Source organism: Rutidosis leptorrhynchoides, chromosome 6 (genome assembly GCF_046630445.1).
Source record: "Rutidosis leptorrhynchoides isolate AG116_Rl617_1_P2 chromosome 6, CSIRO_AGI_Rlap_v1, whole genome shotgun sequence".
Taxonomy (NCBI): Eukaryota; Viridiplantae; Streptophyta; class Magnoliopsida; order Asterales; family Asteraceae; genus Rutidosis; species Rutidosis leptorrhynchoides.
The window spans coordinates 405,615,511-405,637,758 of NC_092338.1; the positions used below are offsets into that span (position 1 = coordinate 405,615,511).

General features: G+C 34.6%; 2 protein-coding genes across 2 annotated transcripts; one reads left to right on the forward strand and one right to left on the reverse strand.

Moving 5' to 3' along the window:
• Positions 1-2,657: 2,657 nt before the first annotated feature.
• On the reverse strand, positions 2,658-6,610 carry LOC139855362 (uncharacterized). The gene is made up of 5 exons (XM_071844585.1): positions 6,220-6,610; positions 5,366-5,427; positions 5,165-5,255; positions 3,487-3,589; positions 2,658-3,396 (listed from the first exon to the last, which is right to left on the reverse strand). Exons 1-5 carry the CDS (start codon positions 6,429-6,431, stop codon positions 2,773-2,775), a joined length of 1,092 nt encoding a protein of 363 aa, XP_071700686.1. The 5' UTR covers positions 6,432-6,610; the 3' UTR covers positions 2,658-2,772.
• A 6,352-nt stretch (positions 6,611-12,962) lies between these two features.
• On the forward strand, positions 12,963-20,527 carry LOC139855879 (lon protease homolog 2, peroxisomal-like). Its single transcript, XM_071845121.1, has 17 exons — positions 12,963-13,245; positions 14,389-14,502; positions 14,583-14,690; positions 14,801-14,970; positions 15,050-15,141; positions 15,919-16,098; positions 16,229-16,312; positions 16,411-16,538; positions 16,778-16,979; positions 17,079-17,285; positions 17,387-17,517; positions 17,682-17,895; positions 18,091-18,399; positions 18,953-19,147; positions 19,381-19,629; positions 19,776-19,877; positions 20,173-20,527. Exons 1-17 carry the CDS (start codon positions 13,139-13,141, stop codon positions 20,254-20,256), a joined length of 2,676 nt encoding a protein of 891 aa, XP_071701222.1. The 5' UTR covers positions 12,963-13,138; the 3' UTR covers positions 20,257-20,527.
• The last annotated feature ends 1,721 nt before the right edge of the window (positions 20,528-22,248 follow it).

The following is a 22,248-nucleotide window of genomic DNA, read 5'->3' on the forward strand; positions in this document are numbered from 1 at the left end:
GTCTTCAGTTTGGGGTTGGTGTTTCTTCAGGTGGTGAGGCTATTCTTCATGCTGTGAATCGGCTGATTGAGGATCGTGGCTCTGATGTTGGCCTCTCTATGTTATTAGTTGATTTTCAAAATGCCTTCAATCTAGTTGATCGTACGGTCATGTTACGTGAAGTTCGCCGCCTTTGTCCGAGCCTTTCTCGGTGGGTTGAATTTTGCTACTCTAATCCAGCCAGATTGTATTATGGGAACCACACATTATGGTCTTCTCAGGGGGTGCAACAGGGTGATCCCCTTGGTCCGCTGCTTTTTGCTTTGGTCCTACAACCCTTGGTTTCTAAAATCAGAGATAATTTTGAGGTTTGTCTTCAGGCGTGGTATTTGGATGATGGTACTAGTATTGGGGACACTTTGGTGGTGGGGAAGGTTTTGCATTTGATTATGGAGGATGGGCCTCGTTTTGGGCTGCATCTCAACGTTGAAAAAACAGAAATTTTCTGGCCTACGGAGGACCCTCGCAGCAGGCAAGTAGGTGTCTTTCCTCCTAATATTGCTCGGCCTTTAAATGGTGTTAAGTTGCTTGAGGCCCCCGCAAGTTCCGATCCTGGTTTTAGTAGTGAACTGGTGATGCAAAGGGTGACCAAGTCCATTGCGCTTATGGATAAGGTTGCTAAGCTTGATGATCCTCAGTGTGAGTTGTTGTTGCTTAGGGCATGTACGGGAGTTTCTAAACTCTACTTTTCCTTGCGTACTTGTCCTCCTAGTATATTTGAGGCGGCTCAACGCGCTTTCGATGGAGCCCTTCGATCTTCCTTGGAGCGTATTGTTACTGCTTCAGGGCCTGAGTTTGGTGATTGGCAGTGGCGGCTTGCCACATTGCCATTTGCATTTGGAGGGCTTGGTGTTTATTCTGCGGGAGATGTTCGTCATTATGCTTTTATGACTTCTCGATTACAGTCTGCTGGATTGCAGACCAAGCTACTTCGTCATGCGAGTATTGTTGGTCTTGGTCGTGCTTTTGAAGATGCATTGGGTCTGTTTAATAAAACAGTTGGGTTTGATATTTTAGGTAATCCGAGTGAGGTCGCTGCCCCAATACTCATGAAGAAATTGGCAGATGTTTATTTCACAAAGGTTACCGCTTCTGCAGAATCCACTTTTTCGTTATCTCCCCGACAATCGGCCTTATGGAAATCGCAGCAGGGTGATCACACCTCTGCTTGGCTAAGGGCAGTCCCTATTTTGGGGTTGGGTCAGACGATGAACGCAAAGACTTACCGATGTGTGTTGTGCTACCGGTTGGGTGTTCCATTGTTCTCTATCTCGACGGCATGCTCTGCCTGTTCAAGGGTTTTTACTTGGGATATTTTCGGGGATCACGCGGTGTCTTGTGCTGGTATGGTGGGTATTAAGCATCGACATAATGTTGTTCGGGATTCCCTTGTTGATGTTTGTTATCGATCTGGGATTTCAGCGAGAAAGGAGGTTGACATTGGGTTGTCTGGAGGGAACGACAGGGCCCTCAGACCTGCAGATGTGTTACTTTATTCCTGGGATTGTGGTCGCGATGTTTGTGTTGACTTGACAGGGTCTTCTCCTTTGACACAGTCTGGGCTTTCTGACTTTTTCCCTGGACGTGCTGTGGTTGATGCGGCTCGTCGGAAGCGGGTCAAGTACGAATCTAGCTGTCAGACGATTGGTTATGGTTTCATTCCTTTCTCATTTTCTTCCCTTGGGGAATTAGAAAAGGATGCTGTTTCTTTGCTAAAGCGGGTTCAGAAGAGTTCGATGGCGCAAGATATTGGTGCCGGTGCTGCTGCTCATATTTTTACTAGGATAGGTTTTGCTATTGCTAGAGGTGTGGGGGCCCAGATTGTCTCTAGGCTCCCCACTAATTTTTTGTAAGTTTTAATACTTTTAAGTTTATTATTATTATAATAATAATAATAATAATAATAATAATAATAATAATAATAATAGTGCTACAGGATTTTGTCTAATAATGATGATGATGATGATGATGATGATGATTCTACAACCTCATCTTAGTTTTACCAACAATTATAATACTCCGTAGATTATAGATATAGATAGATTTATGCCAAAAATAATAATTCAACTAATTAATAATAATGAAGATACAATTCTACAACCTCATCTTAGTTTTACCAACAATTATAATAGATTATAGATATAGATAGATTTATGCCAAAAATAATAACTCAACTAATTAAATAGTTCAATTTTCTAGTCTAGGTGTATTTCCGGGTTCAATTTCATTTTAAATAAACAATGAACCCTAAAAAATGAAACATGCCTCGAGATTTATAGCCGACTCATATCGTAATTTAGGTAATGAGAATAGCTCTAGATCTCTAATTGTACATGATTTAAATGACTTGAGCTAATACTAACATACGATATTACAAACATTCATGTTTATCGCATAAACAGATCTCCGAGAAATGGCCAAATGGCCAACTTCGAACTGCCCACTAGTCGTTCTGTGATTAGTCTGTTCACAAAGTGAATCAGGTATCCAGGTATACCACAACAAAATTCAAATGACTTGAATCCTACAATCATTACTTGTATAAACATACACAACCATTAATTACCAAACAAGTCACAAATGTTCGATCTACTACAGAGTAATAAAGACTGTCAATCTAATCAATGCAAGTCTAAATAATATTAGGCGGTACTATCGAGTGTAATCCAAATCTTTACTCTAAACCCTGCATCATTAAACTAAAATAGAGTAGTGTTTATGATTAGCTAAATCTTAGAGACATTCAATCTTCTCAAGGGAACAAAATTGTGCATCAATATCACGAAGAGCTTCTTGATCAATTGTACTTTTGCTAAACCATTTCGAGGTGGAACCTTGCGCTTTTTCTGCAACCTTGGCATCCTCAATGTTTTCACCTTCTTCACTTGAATTTTGTTCGGGTTGATTAAAAATCTGAGCTTTCAGTAGGCGGCAAGATTTCAGATCTTCAATTGTTCGAGCATTACTTAGTTTTTTGTTGAGTTCAACTAGAGTTGAATACCTTGCTTTCTTAGGTGTGTTAACAGGTTCGTGTTCTTCATTGCCAGTTGGCGTCTCACTTTTAAGCTTTCTTAAACCATTGTGAACTATGAACCTTATTCTATCTCTGAAGTTTTCAATTCTAGTCGGGTCTGCTACAAGCTTCAATTTCAACTTTGATACGATCATTTCAGTTTTTCGTTCTACTTCATCTTCAGTTGACACGGGTTCTTCCGACTTGTTAGTTACAGCAAAAACTTCCTCTAACAGAGTGACATTTTGCAAGTATCTATCGAAAGCTTCGTTTTCGATTTCGATGTTCCTATCGTTGTATTCCTTTAACTTCGAAAACCTCCAATCATTTAGCTGGTATGCCTCCTGTACGTTGCAAATTCATTATGTTGAGGTACTTCATAAAACATACTGATAACAGTATAAAATTTATTATAAAAGAATTATTGTGTGCACCCTTCTTGTCATTGGCTTTCTTGAACGAGTTGGAGTTTGCAAATTGTTGAATTGAGCAAAATTGTTGGAGAGCTGCCGGAGTGATGTCACTCTATGTGCATTCCTGAAAAAATAGTAGCAATATTAAGGATATAATAGAGGTGGCAATTTAGTCAATTAGACCCATTAACTTATAAGTAGGTCGATTTTGGTTCTCACTTTCCCAGCGTTTACTTTTGAAAGCAAATATAAAAAAAAACTGCCTACATAAATCTATTAAAAACTTACAGTATTATTGAAATAACATATAATCTATAATCGTATGAAACTGAGAATATTTTTGCCAAAAAGTGTTCGGGTCAACTCAACTCGTTTCAACTGGAAATGCCCATTTAGACACAATATGATCTATAACCATATGAAACTGAAAAAAGATTTTGCCAAAAGCATTCATGTCTACTCAACACGTTTCAACCGGAAATGCCCATTTAGACACAATATGATATGACATATAATCATATGAAACTGAAAATAGATTTTGCCAATAGTGTTCGTAGGGATAGCGAAAGGACCCGTACCCGATGGGGAAACCCGAAACCCGACATTTTTGGGCCGGGTTTGCGGGTCCGCGGGCTGGGTATGGGAGTGATTTTAAAATTTTATCCGGGTTCGGGTTTGGGGACGGTTTTAAACACAAACAAGGTTAGCCGGCCCGTATACCCGATTAAAATACCCGAATTCGTATACCCGACTAGTTAAGATTTTAATAATTATATATTATACTTCGTATACTATAAAATAAAAATTTACAAAAACAAATTTTGTTACTACAATTTATCATTTTTTTCTTAACAAAAACAATTTTGTAACTATAATTGTAACTACTAAGTTGTAACGTGTTGGTCAGTGGTTATAGAAGTGTTGTATGAAGTCCTTATATTAATATGTAACTATAACTGTAACTACTTGTGTGGCAATTTTCTTTTAGATATATAACTTTGCTTCTGGACAAGCAGTTTAGTAATGCAAATGGATTCAATACTTCAAATATATCCACATTTATTATAAATGTAGTCTCGAATACCCGTGAGAGCACTCATTTACCCGATAGTTAGTAAGTAAATGGGGACCCGAATAACCGTGGAAAAACCCGAAACCCGATGGTTACTAAATAGATGGGGACCCGCCGGGCATGGGACCGGGTTTGGGACTAGGTATATTAATCGGGTTTGGGAGTGGGATTACCTAAACCCGGCCTAAACCCGGCCCAAACCTAGCCCGATGCCATCCCTTGTTCGGGTCAACTCAACGCGTTTCAAATGGAAATGCCCATTTAAACACAATAGGCAAATTATATTATTCAGCCCACTCGATTCACCATTTCACCACCTCTAGTTTAGAAACCAGTATTAATATAGAAAGGGATTGGAAAGTAAATAAATAACCAATTACAAACCTCCCTAGCAATAATTCAGTTAATGGCTGCCATGCACTATATGTCCTTAATGGCAAACCAATATGTCTACTATACTGGTACTAAAACCATAGTTATCAGATTCGCTAGGTTTGCCACAAATTTCGAATTCGGTTCAGCTGTATTGAACCAAGTACACTCAGAAATGCAAATCCATAAGGTTTGATTCCAAACCAATAATGAGCATATAACAAAAATATCGGATAGCTGATGCATAAAACTTACGTAGACACAGGAGTCTCATTTGAGTGCTGATCTGTCAAAATAGATTTTGAAGACGGTGTCTTATCCGGTAATGATGAAGCGGCCTTCAACACTGCAAGTCAACATAAAATTAAATAATAACTTACATGTGCATGTGGTTAAATCTTAAAATGGAAAATGCCATGCATCGATATGTAACATTACACCTATTAGCTGTTATACCATGTATATGGCATGGATTTTGAGCTTTTGCACAGCAACTTTTGCATGCCTGAAACGGACACCTGAAAAGTTGTTTTACAACTAATATAATGTTAAAAAGTACACCTGGATGGTAAAAATAGAACTCCTTATTGAATAACAGAAAAACTATAGAATGGACATGACCCATGGAGATGCATATTTGAGAAATCTATAGATAGACACATGGCAGCGGAATAAATATAAATATTCACTATCGAATGACCTATTTATATACAGTATTACTTTAAGCTTTGCTAAATCCGACTGACTCCTATACGGCTATACCTCCAATTGTACGTCTCCACCTTGCGCATCAACATCAGGGATCACTTCATAATCCAATATAACCAATAAAATCAATCAATCAATTTTCAAATCCTTAACTTAAATGTTTTAGTAAACACATTCCTGTACTCACTATAGGTTGATTTCTAACATTTACAAAACTCACGTGCACTTTCGAGTGGTTAATAAACATCTTATCAACAGCATATAGCATTTGCCAAGGTATGCCACTTATCTATTTAATTATTTACATTAGTCTCATCTCAACGACAATTATAGTTGAGCTAGAAACATATATGCAATGATATACGTCGGTAAACGAATAAGCATTTCGATCAGTAGTGACAATTCAATTACACGAATAGTTGTCTATACACTCGAAACATATAGATAGTTTCAATTGCAAGATTAAAGGTCTATTTCATTTAACTTAAGGCTTCCAAATCTCAATTATACACAAACACAGATATAGAAGGAAAATATATAACATACACAATATACAAGCTGAAATTAAGATGTATCGTATGAAAAATGAGGATGAAATTAACCTAGAACGAGCGACGTTGCCGCACATGTGACATTTAGGTTTATTAAGACCACGAAGATTCTTCGAATTATTGATGCTCGTACTATTCATTGACATCGGAGAAGTGATGGTGGTTGCAGTGGTTCTTACGACGGCAGAGGTAGCGTTGCCGGAGCCGGTGATTGAGGTTGTATCAGCACTATTATTGCTTAACGCAGGTGAAGCTGTCGCCATCACGAAACCCTAATTGTAAAGTTTTTGAACGTTTTCTTTGAAAATTGAAATAACGACGATTATTACAGTTACAATTGCAATTACAATTACAAAGTACAAAATTAAAAAAGATCTACAAATTGTTTTTCGCTTTTTCTTGTTGGATGTATAAAGGGGAGAAGAAGAGTAATGCAAGACGACCAATTTTAATAGCGGTGACCGGAAATAACTCCAAAAGCGTATGCAATTATATGGGTCAAATTATTATTGGGCCAGGTTTTGTATAAAACAAAGCCAACGGGCTTGCATAATCCATTTTCTTAACCAAATGGATTGTGTACTTTTTCTAACATTAATGTAAATCAGACAGACGTATTAGCAAAATGCTAATGACAAACCTTAGACCACCATTAATCTTGACTTTGACGCATAGTCAGATGATGCTCTTTTGAATAAAAAAAAAATGGATTTTTGATTGTGACGTAACATTGTAATGGAGTGAAGTTAAATACTAATGATAAATGTTAAATTCGTATTAAAAAAGGTTTGCTTGAGTAAAAAAGTGAGGCTTAAAAAAATTCGGTAAAAAGTCACCTTTGTCGCCGCATTAAATGGCGTCAATCGTAAAATCTGAAAGTTCAAAATTCACCTTCAATAATAATAACATATCTTTTTCATCGTCTAAACTACTTGACTGGCATAAGGCATTTAGAAAGTCTTAATCGTAGCGTCGTTCTGTTGTCATCGTTCGAAAATGAGCCCAATTTGCAACTGAACTTTTTCTAACACATTCGCCACAAAATTCAACACAATTTGTGGCGAAGAAAATGTGTTTACATATGAATTTTGAGGTCATGAATTATTATCAAAACGAAACTACAACCTATTTGTATTCGTTATGAATTTTTAAAACAAAGACAATAATACGGTTATGAGTTGAGAAAAATCAAAAAATGCCACAAAACTCGCAAACCATTAAATCAATATGTCATAAAATACGTAAGAATTTGTAGTTAGTGGTGTTAAAACCTATTTATAAAATAACTAACTAGCAAGTAAAATGACAAGTTCGATCCACAAATAATAGTTGAATTAAGAATTTCTTGACATTTTTTTTTACAAAATCATTAAAAATTGCAAAAAGTTTGTAGATGGCCATTACCTTGATATATAGGGTATATGATAAGGACTGCAAGTGGTTTTGATACTATTTGGGTAATAGTTGATCGTCTCACCAAATCAGCACACTTCCTGCCAATAAGAGAAGATGACAAGATGGAGAAGTTAGCACGACTGTATTTGAAGGAAGTCGTCTCCAGACATGGAATACCAATCTCTATTATCTCTGATAGGGATGGCAGATTTATTTCAAGATTCTCGCAGACATTACAGCAAGCATTAGGAACTCGTCTAGACATGAGTACTGCCTATCATCCACAAACTGATGGGCAGAGTGAAAGGACGATACAAACGCTTGAAGACATGCTACGAGCATGTGTTATTGATTTCGGAAACAGTTGGGATCGACATCTACCGTTAGCAGAATTTTCCTACAACAACAGCTACCATTCAAGCATTGAGATGGCGCCGTTTGAAGCACTTTATGGTAGAAAGTGCAGGTCTCCGATTTGTTGGAGTGAAGTGGGTGATAGACAGATTACGGGTCCGGAGATTATACAAGAAACTACCGATAAGATAATCCAAATTCAACAACGGTTGAAAACCGCCCAAAGTCGACAAAAGAGCTACGCTGACATTAAAAGAAAAGATATAGAATTTGAAATTGGAGAGATAGTCATGCTTAAAGTTGCACCTTGGAAAGGCTTTGTTCGATTTGGTAAACGAGGGAAATTAAATCCAAGGTATATTGGACCATTCAAGATTATTGATCGTGTCGGACCAGTAGCTTACCGACTTGAGTTACCTCAACAACTCGCGGCTGTACATAACACTTTCCACGTCTCGAATTTGAAGAAATGTTTTGCTAAAGAAGATCTCACTATTCCGTTAGATGAAATCCAAATCAACGAAAAACTCCAATTCATCGAAGAACCCGTCGAAATAATGGATCGTGAGGTTAAAAGACTTAAGCAAAACAAGATACCAATTGTTAAGGTTCGATGGAATGCTCGTAGAGGACTCGAGTTCACCTGGGAGCGTGAAGATCAGATGAAGAAGAAATACCCGCATCTATTTCTAGAAGATTCGTCAACACCTTCAACAGCTTAAAATTTCGGGACGAAATTTATTTAACGGGTAGGTACTGTAGTGACCCGAACTTTTCCATGTTCATATATATTAATTGAGATTGATATTTACATGATTAAATGTTTCCAACATGTTAAGCAATCAAACTTGTTAAGACTTGATTAATTGAAATATGTTTCATATAGACAATTGACCACCCAAGTTGACCGGCGATTCACGAACGTTAAAACTTGTAAAAACGACATGACGATATATATATGGATATACATATGGTTAACATGAGATTATGATAAGTAAGTATCTTCATAATTATATTAACAATGAGTTATATACATATAAACAAGACTACTAACTTAATGATTTTTAAACGAGACATATATGTAACGATTATCGTTGTAAAGACATTTAATGTATATATATCATATTAAGAGATATTCATACATGATAATATCATGATAATATAATAATTTAAAATCTCATTTGATATTATAAATATTGGGTTAACAACATTTAACAAGATCGTTAACCTAAAGGTTTCAAAACAACACTTACATGTAACGACTAACGATGACTTAACGACTCAGTTAAAATGTATATACATGTAGTGTTTTAATATGTATTTATACACTTTTGAAAGACTTCAATACACTTATCAAAATACTTCTACTTAACAAAAATGCTTACAATTACATCCTCGTTCAGTTTCATCAACAATTCTACTCGTATGCACCCGTATTCGTACTCGTACAATACACAGCTTTTAGATGTATGTACTATTGGTATATACACTCCAATGATCAGCTCTTAGCAGCCCATGTGAGTCACCTAACACATGTGGGAACCATCATTTGGCAACTAGCATGAAATATCTCATAAAATTACAAAAATATAAGTAATCATTCATGACTTATTTACATGAAAACAAAATTACATATCCTTTATATCTAATCCATACACCAACGACCAAAAACACCTACAAACACTTTCATTCTTTAATTTTCTTCATCTAATTGATCTCTCTCAAGTTCTATCTTCAAGTTCTAAGTGTTCTTCATAAATTCCAAAAGTTCTAGTTTCATAAAATCAAGAATACTTTCAAGTTTGCTAGCTCACTTCCAATCTTGTAAGGTGATCATCCAACCTCAAGAAATCTTTGTTTCTTACAGTAGGTTATCATTCTAATACAAGGTAATAATCATATTCAAACTTTGGTTCAATTTCTATAACTATAACAATCTTATTTCAAGTGATGATCTTACTTGAACTTGTTTTCGTGTCATGATTCTGCTTCAAGAACTTCGAGCCATCCAAGGATCCATTGAAGCTAGATCCATTTTTCTCTTTTCCAGTAGGTTTATCCAAGGAACTTAAGGTAGTAATGATGTTCATAACATCATTCGATTCATACATATAAAGCTATCTTATTCGAATGTTTAAACTCGTAATCACTAGAACATAGTTTAGTTAATTCTAAACTTGTTCGCAAACAAAAGTTAATCCTTCTAACTTGACTTTTAAAATTAACTAAACACATGTTCTATATCTATATGATATGCTAACTTAATGATTTAAAACCTGGAAACACGAAAAACACCGTAAAACCAGATTTACGCCGTCGTAGTAACACCGCGGGCTATTTTGGGTTAGTTAATTAAAAACTATGATAAACTTTGATTTAAAATTTGTTATTCTGAGAAAATGATTTTTATTATGAACATGAAACTATATCCAAAAATTATGGTTAAACTCAAAGTGGAAGTACATTTTCTAAAATGGTCATCTAGACGTCGTTCTTTCGACTGAAATGACTACCTTTACAAAAATGACTTGTAACTTATTCTTCCGACTATAAACCTATACTTTTTTCTTTTTAGATTCATAAAATAGAGTTCAATATGAAACCATAGCAATTTGATTCACTCAAAACGGATTTAAAATGAAGAAGTTATGGGTAAAACAAGATTGGATAATTTTTCTCATTTTAGCTACGTGAAAATTGGTAACAAATCTATTCCAACCATAACTTAATCAACTTGTATTGTATATTATGTAATCTTGAGATACCATAGACACGTATACAATGTTTCGACCTATCATGTCGACACATCTATATATATTTCGGAACAACCATAGACACTCTATATGTGAATGTTGGCGTTAGCTATACAGGGTTGAGGTTGATTCCAAAATATATATAGTTTGAGTTGTGATCAATACTGAGATACGTATACACTGGGTCGTGGATTGATTCAAGATAATATTTATCGATTTATTTCTGTACATCTAACTGTGGACAACTAGTTGTAGGTTACTAACGAGGACAGCTGACTTAATAAACTTAAAACATCAAAATATATTAAAAGTGTTGTAAATATATTTTGAACATACTTTGATATATATGTATATATTGTTATAGGTTCGTGAATCAACCAGTGGCCAAGTCTTACTTCCCGACGAAGTAAAAATCTGTGAAAGTGAGTTATAGTCCCACTTTTAAAATCTAATATTTTTGGGATGAGAATACATGCAGGTTTTATAAATGATTTACAAAATAGACACAAGTACGTGAAACTACATTCTATGGTTGAATTATCGAAATCGAATATGCCCCTTTTTATTAAGTCTGGTAATCTAAGAATTAGGGAACAGACACCCTAATTGACGCGAATCCTAAAGATAGATCTATTGGGCCTAACAAACCCCATCCAAAGTACCGGATGCTTTAGTACTTCGAAATTTATATCATATCCGAAGGGTGTCCCGGAATGATGGGGATATTCTTATATATGCATCTTGTTAATGTCGGTTACCAGGTGTTCACCATATGAATGATTTTTATCTCTATGTATGGGATGTGTATTGAAATATGAAATCTTGTGGTCTATTGTTATGATTTGATATATATAGGTTAAACCTATAACTCACCAACATTTTTGTTGACATTTAAAGCATGTTTATTCTCAGGTGAATATTAAGAGCTTCCGCTGTTGCATACTAAAATAAGGACAAGATTTGGAGTCCATGTTTGTATGATATTGTGTAAAAACTGCATTCAAGAAACTGATTTCGATGTAACATATTTGTATTATAAACCATTATGTAATGGTCGTGTGTAAACAGGATATTTTAGATTATCATTATTTGATAATCTACATAAAGCTTTTTAAACCTTTATTTATGAAATAAAGGTTATGGGTTGTTTTAAAATGAATGCAGTCTTTGAAAAACGTCTCATATAGAGGTCAAAACCTCGCAACGAAATCAATTAATATGGAACGTTTTTAATCAATAAGAACGGGACATTTCAACTGCCCTTAATTATACTTAGTATAATAATATAAGTTCAACTCTCAAGGGGTATAACTGTAAATTTATAAGAAAAAGTGTGGATGAATCAAAACGTGATGTGTGAGAATTACCTCCCATATAATAATAATAATAATTAATTAATAATTAATTTAATATTAATATTATAATAATAATAATAATAATAACTAGTCCGGACCGGCCCGCGCGATGCGGCTGGGACTTTCGGCCGCTATTCATATTTAACGCAGTTTTATTTATAGAAGGGAAAACGGGTCATCCGTTATGCGTAGTTGTTGGTGTCGTCGTCTTTAGTGTTTTTTAAAATTCGTCCGGTTCGAACGTAGTTAGTTTCGTTTTGTTGATAAAATTATTTCGAGCCTAATGGTGCTGGCGAAAAAATTTAACTCGCGGCGAGCAGGAAGATACAGGCTGTCGTTGTGTTTAGCGTTTTTTTAAAAAGTGTCCGTTTCGAACGTAGTTAGTATCGTTTTTTTCATAAAATTATTTCGAGTCTGACGCTGCCGTCGAAAAAATTGAACTCGTGCTGAGCGGGAAGATACGAGTTGTCATTGTGTTTAGCGTTTTTTTAGAAGTGTCCGTTTCGCGTATAGTTAGTCCCGTTGGATTCGTAAGATTTTTCCGAGTTGAACGGCGGTCTCTGAAAAATTTAACTCGCACCCAGCGAGAAGATAGGGCCCGTTATTAATTCGGGTGGAATTAATTTCTTATATTTTAATTAAATTATATATTTACACTCTGTACCCATTAAAAAGAGTAAATTTGAGGGACCGTTGTAGAAATATAGGAGAGGTTTAAGGACCGTTTGTAATGTGAACGCAAACTCAAAACTACGTTCAGATATAACTGAAACGACAACTTTTGGCACCACTTTAACTGAAACGACAACTTTTGGCACCACTTTTAGTATATAAAAGGTTAATAATTAATTAATTAATAATAATAATAATAATAATAATATAATTTTAAATGCTAAAATTCCTAATCCTAAGGAATAGAAAAGCCATCGCGAAAGTAAACCAACAGAGGACCGTTCTTCATCTTCACCAATTTTTTTATTCATATCCTATAAAATAAAAAAATCTTCTATATCTATAATATAAATAAATGAGATTCTTCGTGTTTGTTTTATTACCTTCCTGAAACCCTTATATAATATATATAAATTCGTAATCGTAATCATTAATTTTTATATGGCGGATTCGGTGGAGCTTCCTAATCGAATTGGAATTCTTCCATTTAGAAACAAAGTTTTGTTACCTGGTGCAATTATTCGAATTCGATGCACATCTCCGAGCAGGTAATTCTAATTTTCATGCTGTCTGCTCAATTTTATCGATTAACCTAAATACCGGTCGCTATTCTGTTTTCTAGCTAACTTTTTATCTGTTAATATAATATATATATGTGTGTTGTTTAGCTGAACTGGAATATGATAGGATAGGATTGAATTTGAGGTTGATTGAAAATTTAGCTGATTAAATTTTATAGCTGGGAGTGTTAATTAGGGTTACTGGTTTAATTAATTGATGATAAATAAATTGTGAAGTTAATCTGAGCTAGATAACTGAGATTATACATACAGACGCATATGTAGCCGTTTCAAAAATAAAATAAAATAAAATAAAAATACACACACATGTACAGAGTTTCTTGTAGGAATTGAGAATACTATCATGACAGGAATGGTAACAACAGTCATTTTTTTTTTTTTTTAGTTTCAAATAAGAGAAATATAAAATATGGAGTATACAAACCTTGTAGCTCATGTGGTAGTGCCTGACTCTCTTAGCGAGAGACAGGAGTTTGCATTGCACACAAGGTTGCCCCTGGGGGAGGGGGGTTTTACTGCCGATGCCCTCGAATTGGGTCGGGTTTCCTCTTGGGCAGCAGTTGGGCGCGGGTTATGCAACTGCGGGAGATGAACGCGTGGGTGGTTTAGTCTCCCGTGTGATCCCAAACTGCTGTTAAAACAATATGGAGTATGCAATATTCGAATTTACAAAGTTGACATTTTTGTGTGTATGTCACTAATATTTATATATAGACGCATAGATGCAAATTTTGTATGACATATGTGGATATAAGAAACTATGCTTTTATTAACTTTGATGCATTAACAGGTTAAAATTGATAAGGTCATAAAAGTAATAAACTATTTTTAAAATTGTTAGCTCGCGCGTTTCAAATTAGAAAACTTAACGTACTTCATATTCTTATTCAATCCTTCCTCAGCATCTAATCTAATAATTCATATAAAGCGTTTGATACTATATCTTTAGAATTAGCCGCTGCCGCTTCACCCCTGTTTGGTACACGGGTACAGTGGGTCCCTACTAGGCTACTAGTGTACAAACAAATTATTTTATGGATAGGTATAAATGGTGTAGTGATCTTTGTAGTGTTATATGTTGATTGTGATTCATGATTCTGATAACTGCAGTGTGAAATTGGTGGAACAAGAATTGTGGCAGAGGGAAGAGAAGGGTATCATTGGTATTTTGCCAGTTCGAGATGCTGCAGAGACGATTTCAGTGGGTTCCATGTTAACACAAGGTTACTGAGAATATGATATATTGTTTACTTATTTTAGGATAAGGTTAACTTACTAGAATGTAACTCGTAATGATATTTTGATTCAGGGACAAATTTAGGAGATAGAAGCTTAAAAGCTCAAATTGGCTTGTCAGACTCTCACAAGATTGATGGAAAAAGTCAACAAGAACCTATTCATTGGCATACAAGGTACATTACTAAAAGTATAATTGCTGATAATTTTCAAAAGATTATTATTACTTATTAGGTATAAATTATGTGTTCATGATGTGATGTGTAGTCTTAAATTTCAATTTTAGGGGTGTTGCAGCTCGTGCATTACATTTGTCAAGAGGAGTTGAGAAACCAAGTGGGAGGGTGACATACACAGTTGTTCTTGAAGGTTTATGCAGATTTAGTGTCCAGGAGCTTAATACAAAGGGGGCATATTCTACTGCGCGTATATCACCTCTTGATATGACAAAAGCTGGTATACCTTACAAACCTATTAAAAAATCTGCACATGTTCACCATGTTTTCTTACTAATATATTTTTTAATCTTATTAAGAGATGGAGCGTGTTGAACAAGACCCTGATTTCATAACATTGTCTCGTCAATTTAAAGTAACTGCCATGGAGCTTATTTCTGTTCTTGAGCAGGTAATACTGAATAATCATACTCTAATGATATATTATGCTCAATATTTTCTTGTTGAACATAATTTATATGATTAGTCACGTCGATAAGCTTTATATAATATTCATTTTGTTTTGATTTCACTTATATGCACATGGTTCAACTTGAATTAGGTCAGTTATCATAAAAATAAAAATTAAATAGGCAAGTGTTAGTGGATTTAAAGCCTTGATCTCCAAGTGGCAAGTTATTACCACCTTGGAGATGAATGTCACAAACCTAAATGTCTTGTAGTTTGTCACTAAACATTCTAAATTACACTTGACCTTTGAAAAAGCTATAATGCATCTGGATATTATTTATAATTAGTAGGAGAGTTTTATAATTGAAAATGCAAAGAAAGAATATGGAAATTGCAATCCGTACAGTTTGACGTAGGAATCTGATCAAGTACTCTTAAAGTCAAATTTGAGTGGACTCAACCCCCTAGGATTATTGTGTGTGTGTGTGTGTGTGTGTGTGTGTATATATATATATATATACATACATACATACATACATACATACATACATACATACATACATACATACATACATACATACATACATATCTAAAGATTGTTCTGACATTGTCACTGGTCACTTAAAATTTATGCTTTCTGATTGCTTGGTGTATGGTTTAAATTCTCCCCTCAAGATATTAATACTGAAGTTTATGGATTAAAAATATGTGCTTAGTCTGTTAAAATATATCAGGTTTATTGATCTTTTTTTTTGTTTTTTGTTAATGTACTTTATAGAAACAAAAAACTGGAGGGAGGACCAAAATACTTCTGGAAACGGTCCCACTGGACAAACTGGCAGACATATTTGTTGCTAGCTTTGAGATTAGTTTTGAAGAACAGCTTTCGATGTTGGATTCTGTTGATGTTAAAGTTAGGCTTTCAAAAGCCACAGAACTAGTTGATAGACATTTGCAGGTAACCTTATATGGTTATTATATAAACATATCAAGTGATTGATGTTTGTCGAAATGTTTTTCTTTTGAATATTGTAAGTTTAGAAGTTTATTGGTTATTAGTTGTGTGATGGGTTTATTACTTGTAACAGTCGATACGTGTGGCAGAGAAGATAACCAAAAAGGTTGAAGGACAGCTGTCCAAGTCACAAAAAGAGTATCTTCTTCGTCAACAGGTAGGTTTTTATATTTTCTAATATATATGTATGTGTTGATCTGGATTTGTATTTACCATCTCTGTTAATTTTTAGTTGTAAATTTTTGTAATAAGCAGATGAGGGCTATTAAAGAAGAACTTGGTGATAATGATGATGAAGATGATGATGTAGCTGGACTTGAAAAAAAAATGCAAGCAGCTGGGATGCCTCCAAATGTCTGGAAACATGCACAGAGAGAATTAAGGTATGCTTTTTATTAGAATAATATTAAAGTGTGTTTGGTCAATGCAACCGTATACAAAACTTTATGGAATCGGGCCCGCTTTATCTGTTCATCTTTCCACCTCTAGAAGACATTATTCATAATCAAACTGTGTTGAAGGCTTATATGTAATCATGTAATAGCTTCTAGTAGCATATATACTCTCTTGTTTTGATTCCACTTTTGGTCATTTGTAATTGATAAGCTAAATGTTTTAACAGGAGACTGAAGAAAATGCAACCTCAACAACCTGGATATAACAGTTCTCGTGTTTACCTTGAGCTTCTTGCTGATCTGCCATGGCAGGCAACTAGTGAAGAAGTAGAGTTAGACTTAAAAGCTGCAAAAGAGCGTCTCGACAGTGACCATTACGGTTTAGAAAAAGTCAAACAAAGAATTATTGAATATTTAGCTGTTCGCAAGGTTAAATAAAACAATCAACTTCATTGTTCTATAATAATCTACTGCTATGATACTTATAGTGAATCATTTTTTATTTTTATTTTGTATTATGGATTGCAGCTGAAGCCAGATGCAAGAGGGCCCGTCTTATGCTTTGTGGGCCCACCAGGAGTTGGAAAAACATCGTTGGCATCATCGATCGCTGCTGCTTTGGGCCGAAAGTTTGTACGCATATCACTTGGTGGCGTTAAAGATGAGGCTGATATTAGAGGGCATAGAAGGACTTACATTGGAAGCATGCCGGGCCGACTCATTGATGGACTAAAAGTAATCAAGTTTACAGATTTTTTCATCATAATTAATAAAGAATTTTATTCATTATATTGATGTGACCCTTTTTTTTTTTTTTTTTTTTTTTTTTTTTTCAGAAAGTTGCGGTTTGCAATCCCGTTATGTTACTGGATGAGATTGATAAAACAGGATCTGATGTACGTGGTGATCCTGCTTCAGCGCTATTGGAGGTTCTCGACCCTGAACAAAATAAAAGTTTTAATGATCAGTATCCTTCATTAGATGCGACAAATAGTATTACTACAACTTTTGCAATTATGATAAACTAAAAAAAAGTTATCTTTTTTCGGATTTTTTATGGTGGACCCATTTGACTATAAGGGTATTCCCAGTTTGTTTCAGTAATTGATTTCCTTAATTCACGGGTCAAAGCTATTTAAATGTTCCTTTTGACTTGTCAAAAGTGATTTTCGTGGCTACCGCTAATAGAGCACAGCCAATTCCTCCACCACTATTAGACAGGATGGAAGTCATCGAGCTTCCCGGATACACCCCTGAAGAAAAACTTAAAATAGCAATGCGCCACCTCATCCCACGCGTGCTGACTCAGCATGGATTAAATTCTGATTTCCTCAAAGTTCCCGAGGCATGAATTACTTAATCTCCTATTTTATATACCGTATTAATGTGTATATGTATATCTGTGTGTATATATTATATATACTTGTGTGTGTGTGTATACACGCACACGCACACACACCACACACATACACACATATATATACATATACACACACACACATATAGATTTAGCATCTTACATTTGTTGTATGTATGGTAGGCGATGGTGAAGCTTATAATTCAAAGATACACTAGAGAAGCTGGTGTGAGGAACCTTGAGAGAAACATTGCATCGTTGGCTCGTGCAGCAGCAGTTCGAGTAGCAGAACAAGAGCATACGATGGTCCCACTTAATAAAGATGTTCACCAGATTTCGTCACCGTTGCTCGAGAGTAGGCTTGCTGAAGGTGGATCCGAAGTGGAAATGGAAGTTTTACCAATGGGTGTTAATAATCATGAAATATCAAGTGGATTTAGGGTTATGTCACCGTTAATTGTGGATGAAGAAATGCTTGAAAAAGTACTAGGGGTATGTACTTTCACTGTTCATGTGATTTATATTATTATGGGGGCTAATCAAGGGGAAGGACTTTTTTTTTTGGGGAAGGGGAAGTAAATTTTAATTTTTTTTTTTTTTCGTTTTTTAAAAAGATAATTTCACAAACATTAAAATTACGTGCAACAGCATCGATAAATGTTATTCTTGATAGCATTCATCCTGATGCATGTTATTCTTCGAGTGATTATTTTTCACATTTTGTGAATTTTTTTTTTTTTAAATTCCCCGATTTAGAGTTTAGGGTTTAAGGTTTAGTGTTTAGTCCATAAACCCTAAACTCTAAACGCTTTGTGTTAAAAACTCAATCTAATCCCTAAATCTAAATCCTAAACCCCTAAACCAAAACTCTAAACCCTAATTTCTAAACCCTAAAAAAACGCTCGAAGAATAATATGCATCACGATGAATGTTATCAGGAATAACATTTATCGATGAATGTTATGTCTTCAAGCGTTTTCTAGTCAGAATAATAACATTTATCACAAAGTTTCTTTTTTAAATGTTTATATTGAACTGAATGCAGCCTCCAAAGTTTGATGATAAAGAAGCCGCAGAGAGAGTTTCGACACCCGGGGTTTGTGTTGGGCTAGTTTGGACCTCCTTTGGTGGAGAAGTTCAGTTCGTCGAAGCTACATCAATGGTGGGTAAGGGTGATCTGCACCTTACGGGTCAACTGGGTGATGTCATCAAAGAATCAGCACAAATAGCATTGACTTGGGTATCTTTCTTTTTTCATTTTAGGTTTTTATTTTAATTATTTCTTAAGTTCATAAAAGAAAAAAATTCAACGCCCTGGGAATAGTGGATGAGAATATGAGAGTCATTGTTATTAGAGGTGGGAAAATGGGTAGGTTGTCTTACGGGTCAAACCAGGTGACTTTTAGGGGTTTTTAGTGGATTATGTATGTTTATTAATTAATCATGTGGCCGTGTCCTTTTATTTGGACAAAGGTAAGAGCTAGGGCAGCGGAGCTTAATTTGGCGTCTGCAGAAGAAAGTAATAATCTACTTGAAGGACGGGATGTTCATATACATTTCCCTGCGGGTGCGGTTCCCAAAGATGGACCGTCGGCTGGTGTGACACTTGTCACCTCGCTCGTTTCACTCTTTAGTCGTAGACGGGTGAGATCAGATACAGCAATGACAGGCGAGATGACTTTGCGGGGCCTAGTTTTACCTGTAGGTGGAGTCAAAGATAAGGTCAGCCATTATTCTCCACAATGTTTATCCAAAATATGATGATTGATAATTGTGACTTCAAATATCTATAACTTGTTTCAATTTCCAAACACCCCCTTTGTCTATTATGTTTGGACTATTATTTAACATGCGATGCAATTGGACAGGTATTGGCTGCACATCGTAATGGGCTTAAGAGAGTAATTCTGCCCGAGAGAAATTTTAAAGACTTGGCTGAAGTGCCTGCAGCTGTTCTTGGAAGTATGGAGGTAATATTTTATATTTTATATTAAAATTAATAAATAAAAGGAAATAAGTTTTTTTAATGTGGTAGAGGTGTCTTTTACAAAAATATAGTGAGTTGATTTGAGTCATATAGAAAGTCATGGTGTATACAAGTGCATAGAGAATAACTGGCACATTGTTTAACCTTACGGAGTAGAATTTAGAAAATGTCAAAAAAAAAAAAAAAAAAAAAAAAAACGTTTGCGTGCTAAGTTAACCAAACCTGGTCTGTGTCAAGTCAGACTAAAATTGACCCATTAGAGTACTTGATTGATGTAGATACTACTGGCAAAGAGAATGGAAGATGTACTTGAACATGCTTTTGAAGGTGGCTGCCCATGGAGACACCACTCAAAATTATGATTCTATCTTCAATCCAAAATAGACTTGGATTCAAGAGGATGATGATGATGGGTGATATAGGTGGTCATATTGTATTTCCCACTCGTATGTATTTTATGGTGTTCCCTGCTGTGTATGTACCATACAAGTACGCATTACTCACTTTACATGTCTAAATGTGTATAGAGCATTTCTGTTATCGAATAATTTGTATCACTCTAGTTTATCTTGATCATTTCAACTTTCAATATTTCTTCCCATGAATAAAATATGATCACGTGAAGAGTAAAAAGGTCTCCCGATGTACCAAGACACTACACTAGTTTTCCCTCCCCGATTTCTATATACAATCAACATATCCATCTCTAATATTACTTGCAACGATTCCCAAAGTAGACTGGAAAACAAATGTATATGATTAAACAACCACCTTTCTACTGGTGTACCAAGACTAGTTTGTTATGATATATGCAATCTAACCGGATTAATCTGTGATCGTTTTTAAACTTATCTTGATCACTACAAGATTTAAACCTTTTTTCACAAAAAAAAAAAAAAAAAAAAAAAATGCGCAACAGTCAAAACTGAATTAAACAAATACTTTATCCTTCCCAAATTAGTTAATTCATTTTTAGGAATTTATAAAATTGAGCATTTTTTTAATATGAAAAGATAATAATAATAATTATGCAACTTCACGGGCTTTCAAAGTAAGTTTATCTACGTGATTTTTTATGGAAGTTATTTAGAGACATGATCCTTTTTATTAAGTAAAAATCTTCATCATTTTTCACAATACTCCATTTTATTTGCCGTTTTGGATTGCTGGTTTAATTACCTTTGATTTTTTTTTTTTTCTTCCAAAAACAAGCCATAATACCTACTTTTTAAACGCCAACTTACTTACACATATTAGATTCGGTTTTTAGTTTCAAGATTAACAATTTTCACTCTGAAAAATCAATTCTCATCTTCATTTCGTTTTTAGTTGATCAAGATTAACAATTTTCAATCTCTTGATTTTTTTTTTTTCCTTCTGAAGAATCAACCTCTATCTTCATGGAACCTCCATACGCTTATACAGTACTTTTTTTAAAGCACATATAATTCATTCTATTTGTTAATGTGATCGTATATATTATATTATAAATTATTATAAAAATAAACTAATTACTTGTTTTTTAACTGATATTATATTTGGTTTTGAAGGAATGTTGTCTCAAGATCCACTCTGACTGGGGTGCATGTAAGACGAAGATAGCTGAAGTCTTACGTTCCATTGTAGGTAAGGTTTCGTTTTTTTGTATATATATTTTCCGTTAATGTTCATGTAACTTGTTGCTGATCATATAGGATGGGGATTAATGGTTTTCTTTAAAGTTTGCACTTTAAGCTAGTTTATTTATAAACTTTATGTATTAAGATGATAAAGGTTGAGGCTATATTTACTTTTTTTTTTTTTTTTGGCAAAAAAATGAAAACTTTATAACAAAAACTTTATCTCGGGAAGAGACAAAGAATAAACATGATACAACAAAAAAGAAAAAAAAAACACGGACAGGGCTCGAGGACAGAAAACTAACCTACCAACATAGCTCGAGGCTATATTTACTTGATAATGCATCAATTTTGTTAATTACTCCTACCCACGTAGGGATGTCAATGGATCGGATATGGATCGGGTGAGCTTATATCCATATCCATATCCATTTATTTTTTAAAATCCATATCTATATTCATATCCATTTAAATATAATTCATCCATTATCTGTTGGATGTTAAGTTTTTCTAAAAATATTCCTCTTATGAAATGAAATCATCAAAGTATTTTTAACAAATATATGTAATATATGCAAGATATACGAATTTAATACTATTCACATAGTTGCATCTTCACAATTTATATTTTCGATAACATTTTACTAGTTTATAGTGTACATATATATAATGATATGTAACTGTAAACGCATATATTTGAGTAAATATGTATATATGTATTTCGGGTGGTAAATT

What these genes read in the sequence shown, in the direction of transcription:
- LOC139855362 (XM_071844585.1), bottom strand. Translation starts at nt 6,431, where the DNA reads ATGGCGACAGCTTCACCTGCGTTAAGCAATAATAGTGCTGATACAACC. An exon ending in GGCAACGTCGCTCGTTCTAG is followed by an intron (nt 5,428 to 6,219) that starts GTTAATTTCATC and finishes ACAACTTTTCAG; the next exon opens with GTGTCCGTTTCAGGCATGCA. An exon ending in GAAAGCCAATGACAAGAAGG is followed by an intron (nt 3,397 to 3,486) that starts GTGCACACAATA and finishes TGCAACGTACAG; the next exon opens with GAGGCATACCAGCTAAATGA.
- LOC139855879 (XM_071845121.1), top strand. Translation starts at nt 13,139, where the DNA reads ATGGCGGATTCGGTGGAGCTTCCTAATCGAATTGGAATTCTTCCATTT. An exon ending in GGTTCCATGTTAACACAAGG is followed by an intron (nt 14,503 to 14,582) that starts TTACTGAGAATA and finishes ATGATATTTTGA; the next exon opens with TTCAGGGACAAATTTAGGAG. An exon ending in TAGTTGATAGACATTTGCAG is followed by an intron (nt 16,099 to 16,228) that starts GTAACCTTATAT and finishes TACTTGTAACAG; the next exon opens with TCGATACGTGTGGCAGAGAA.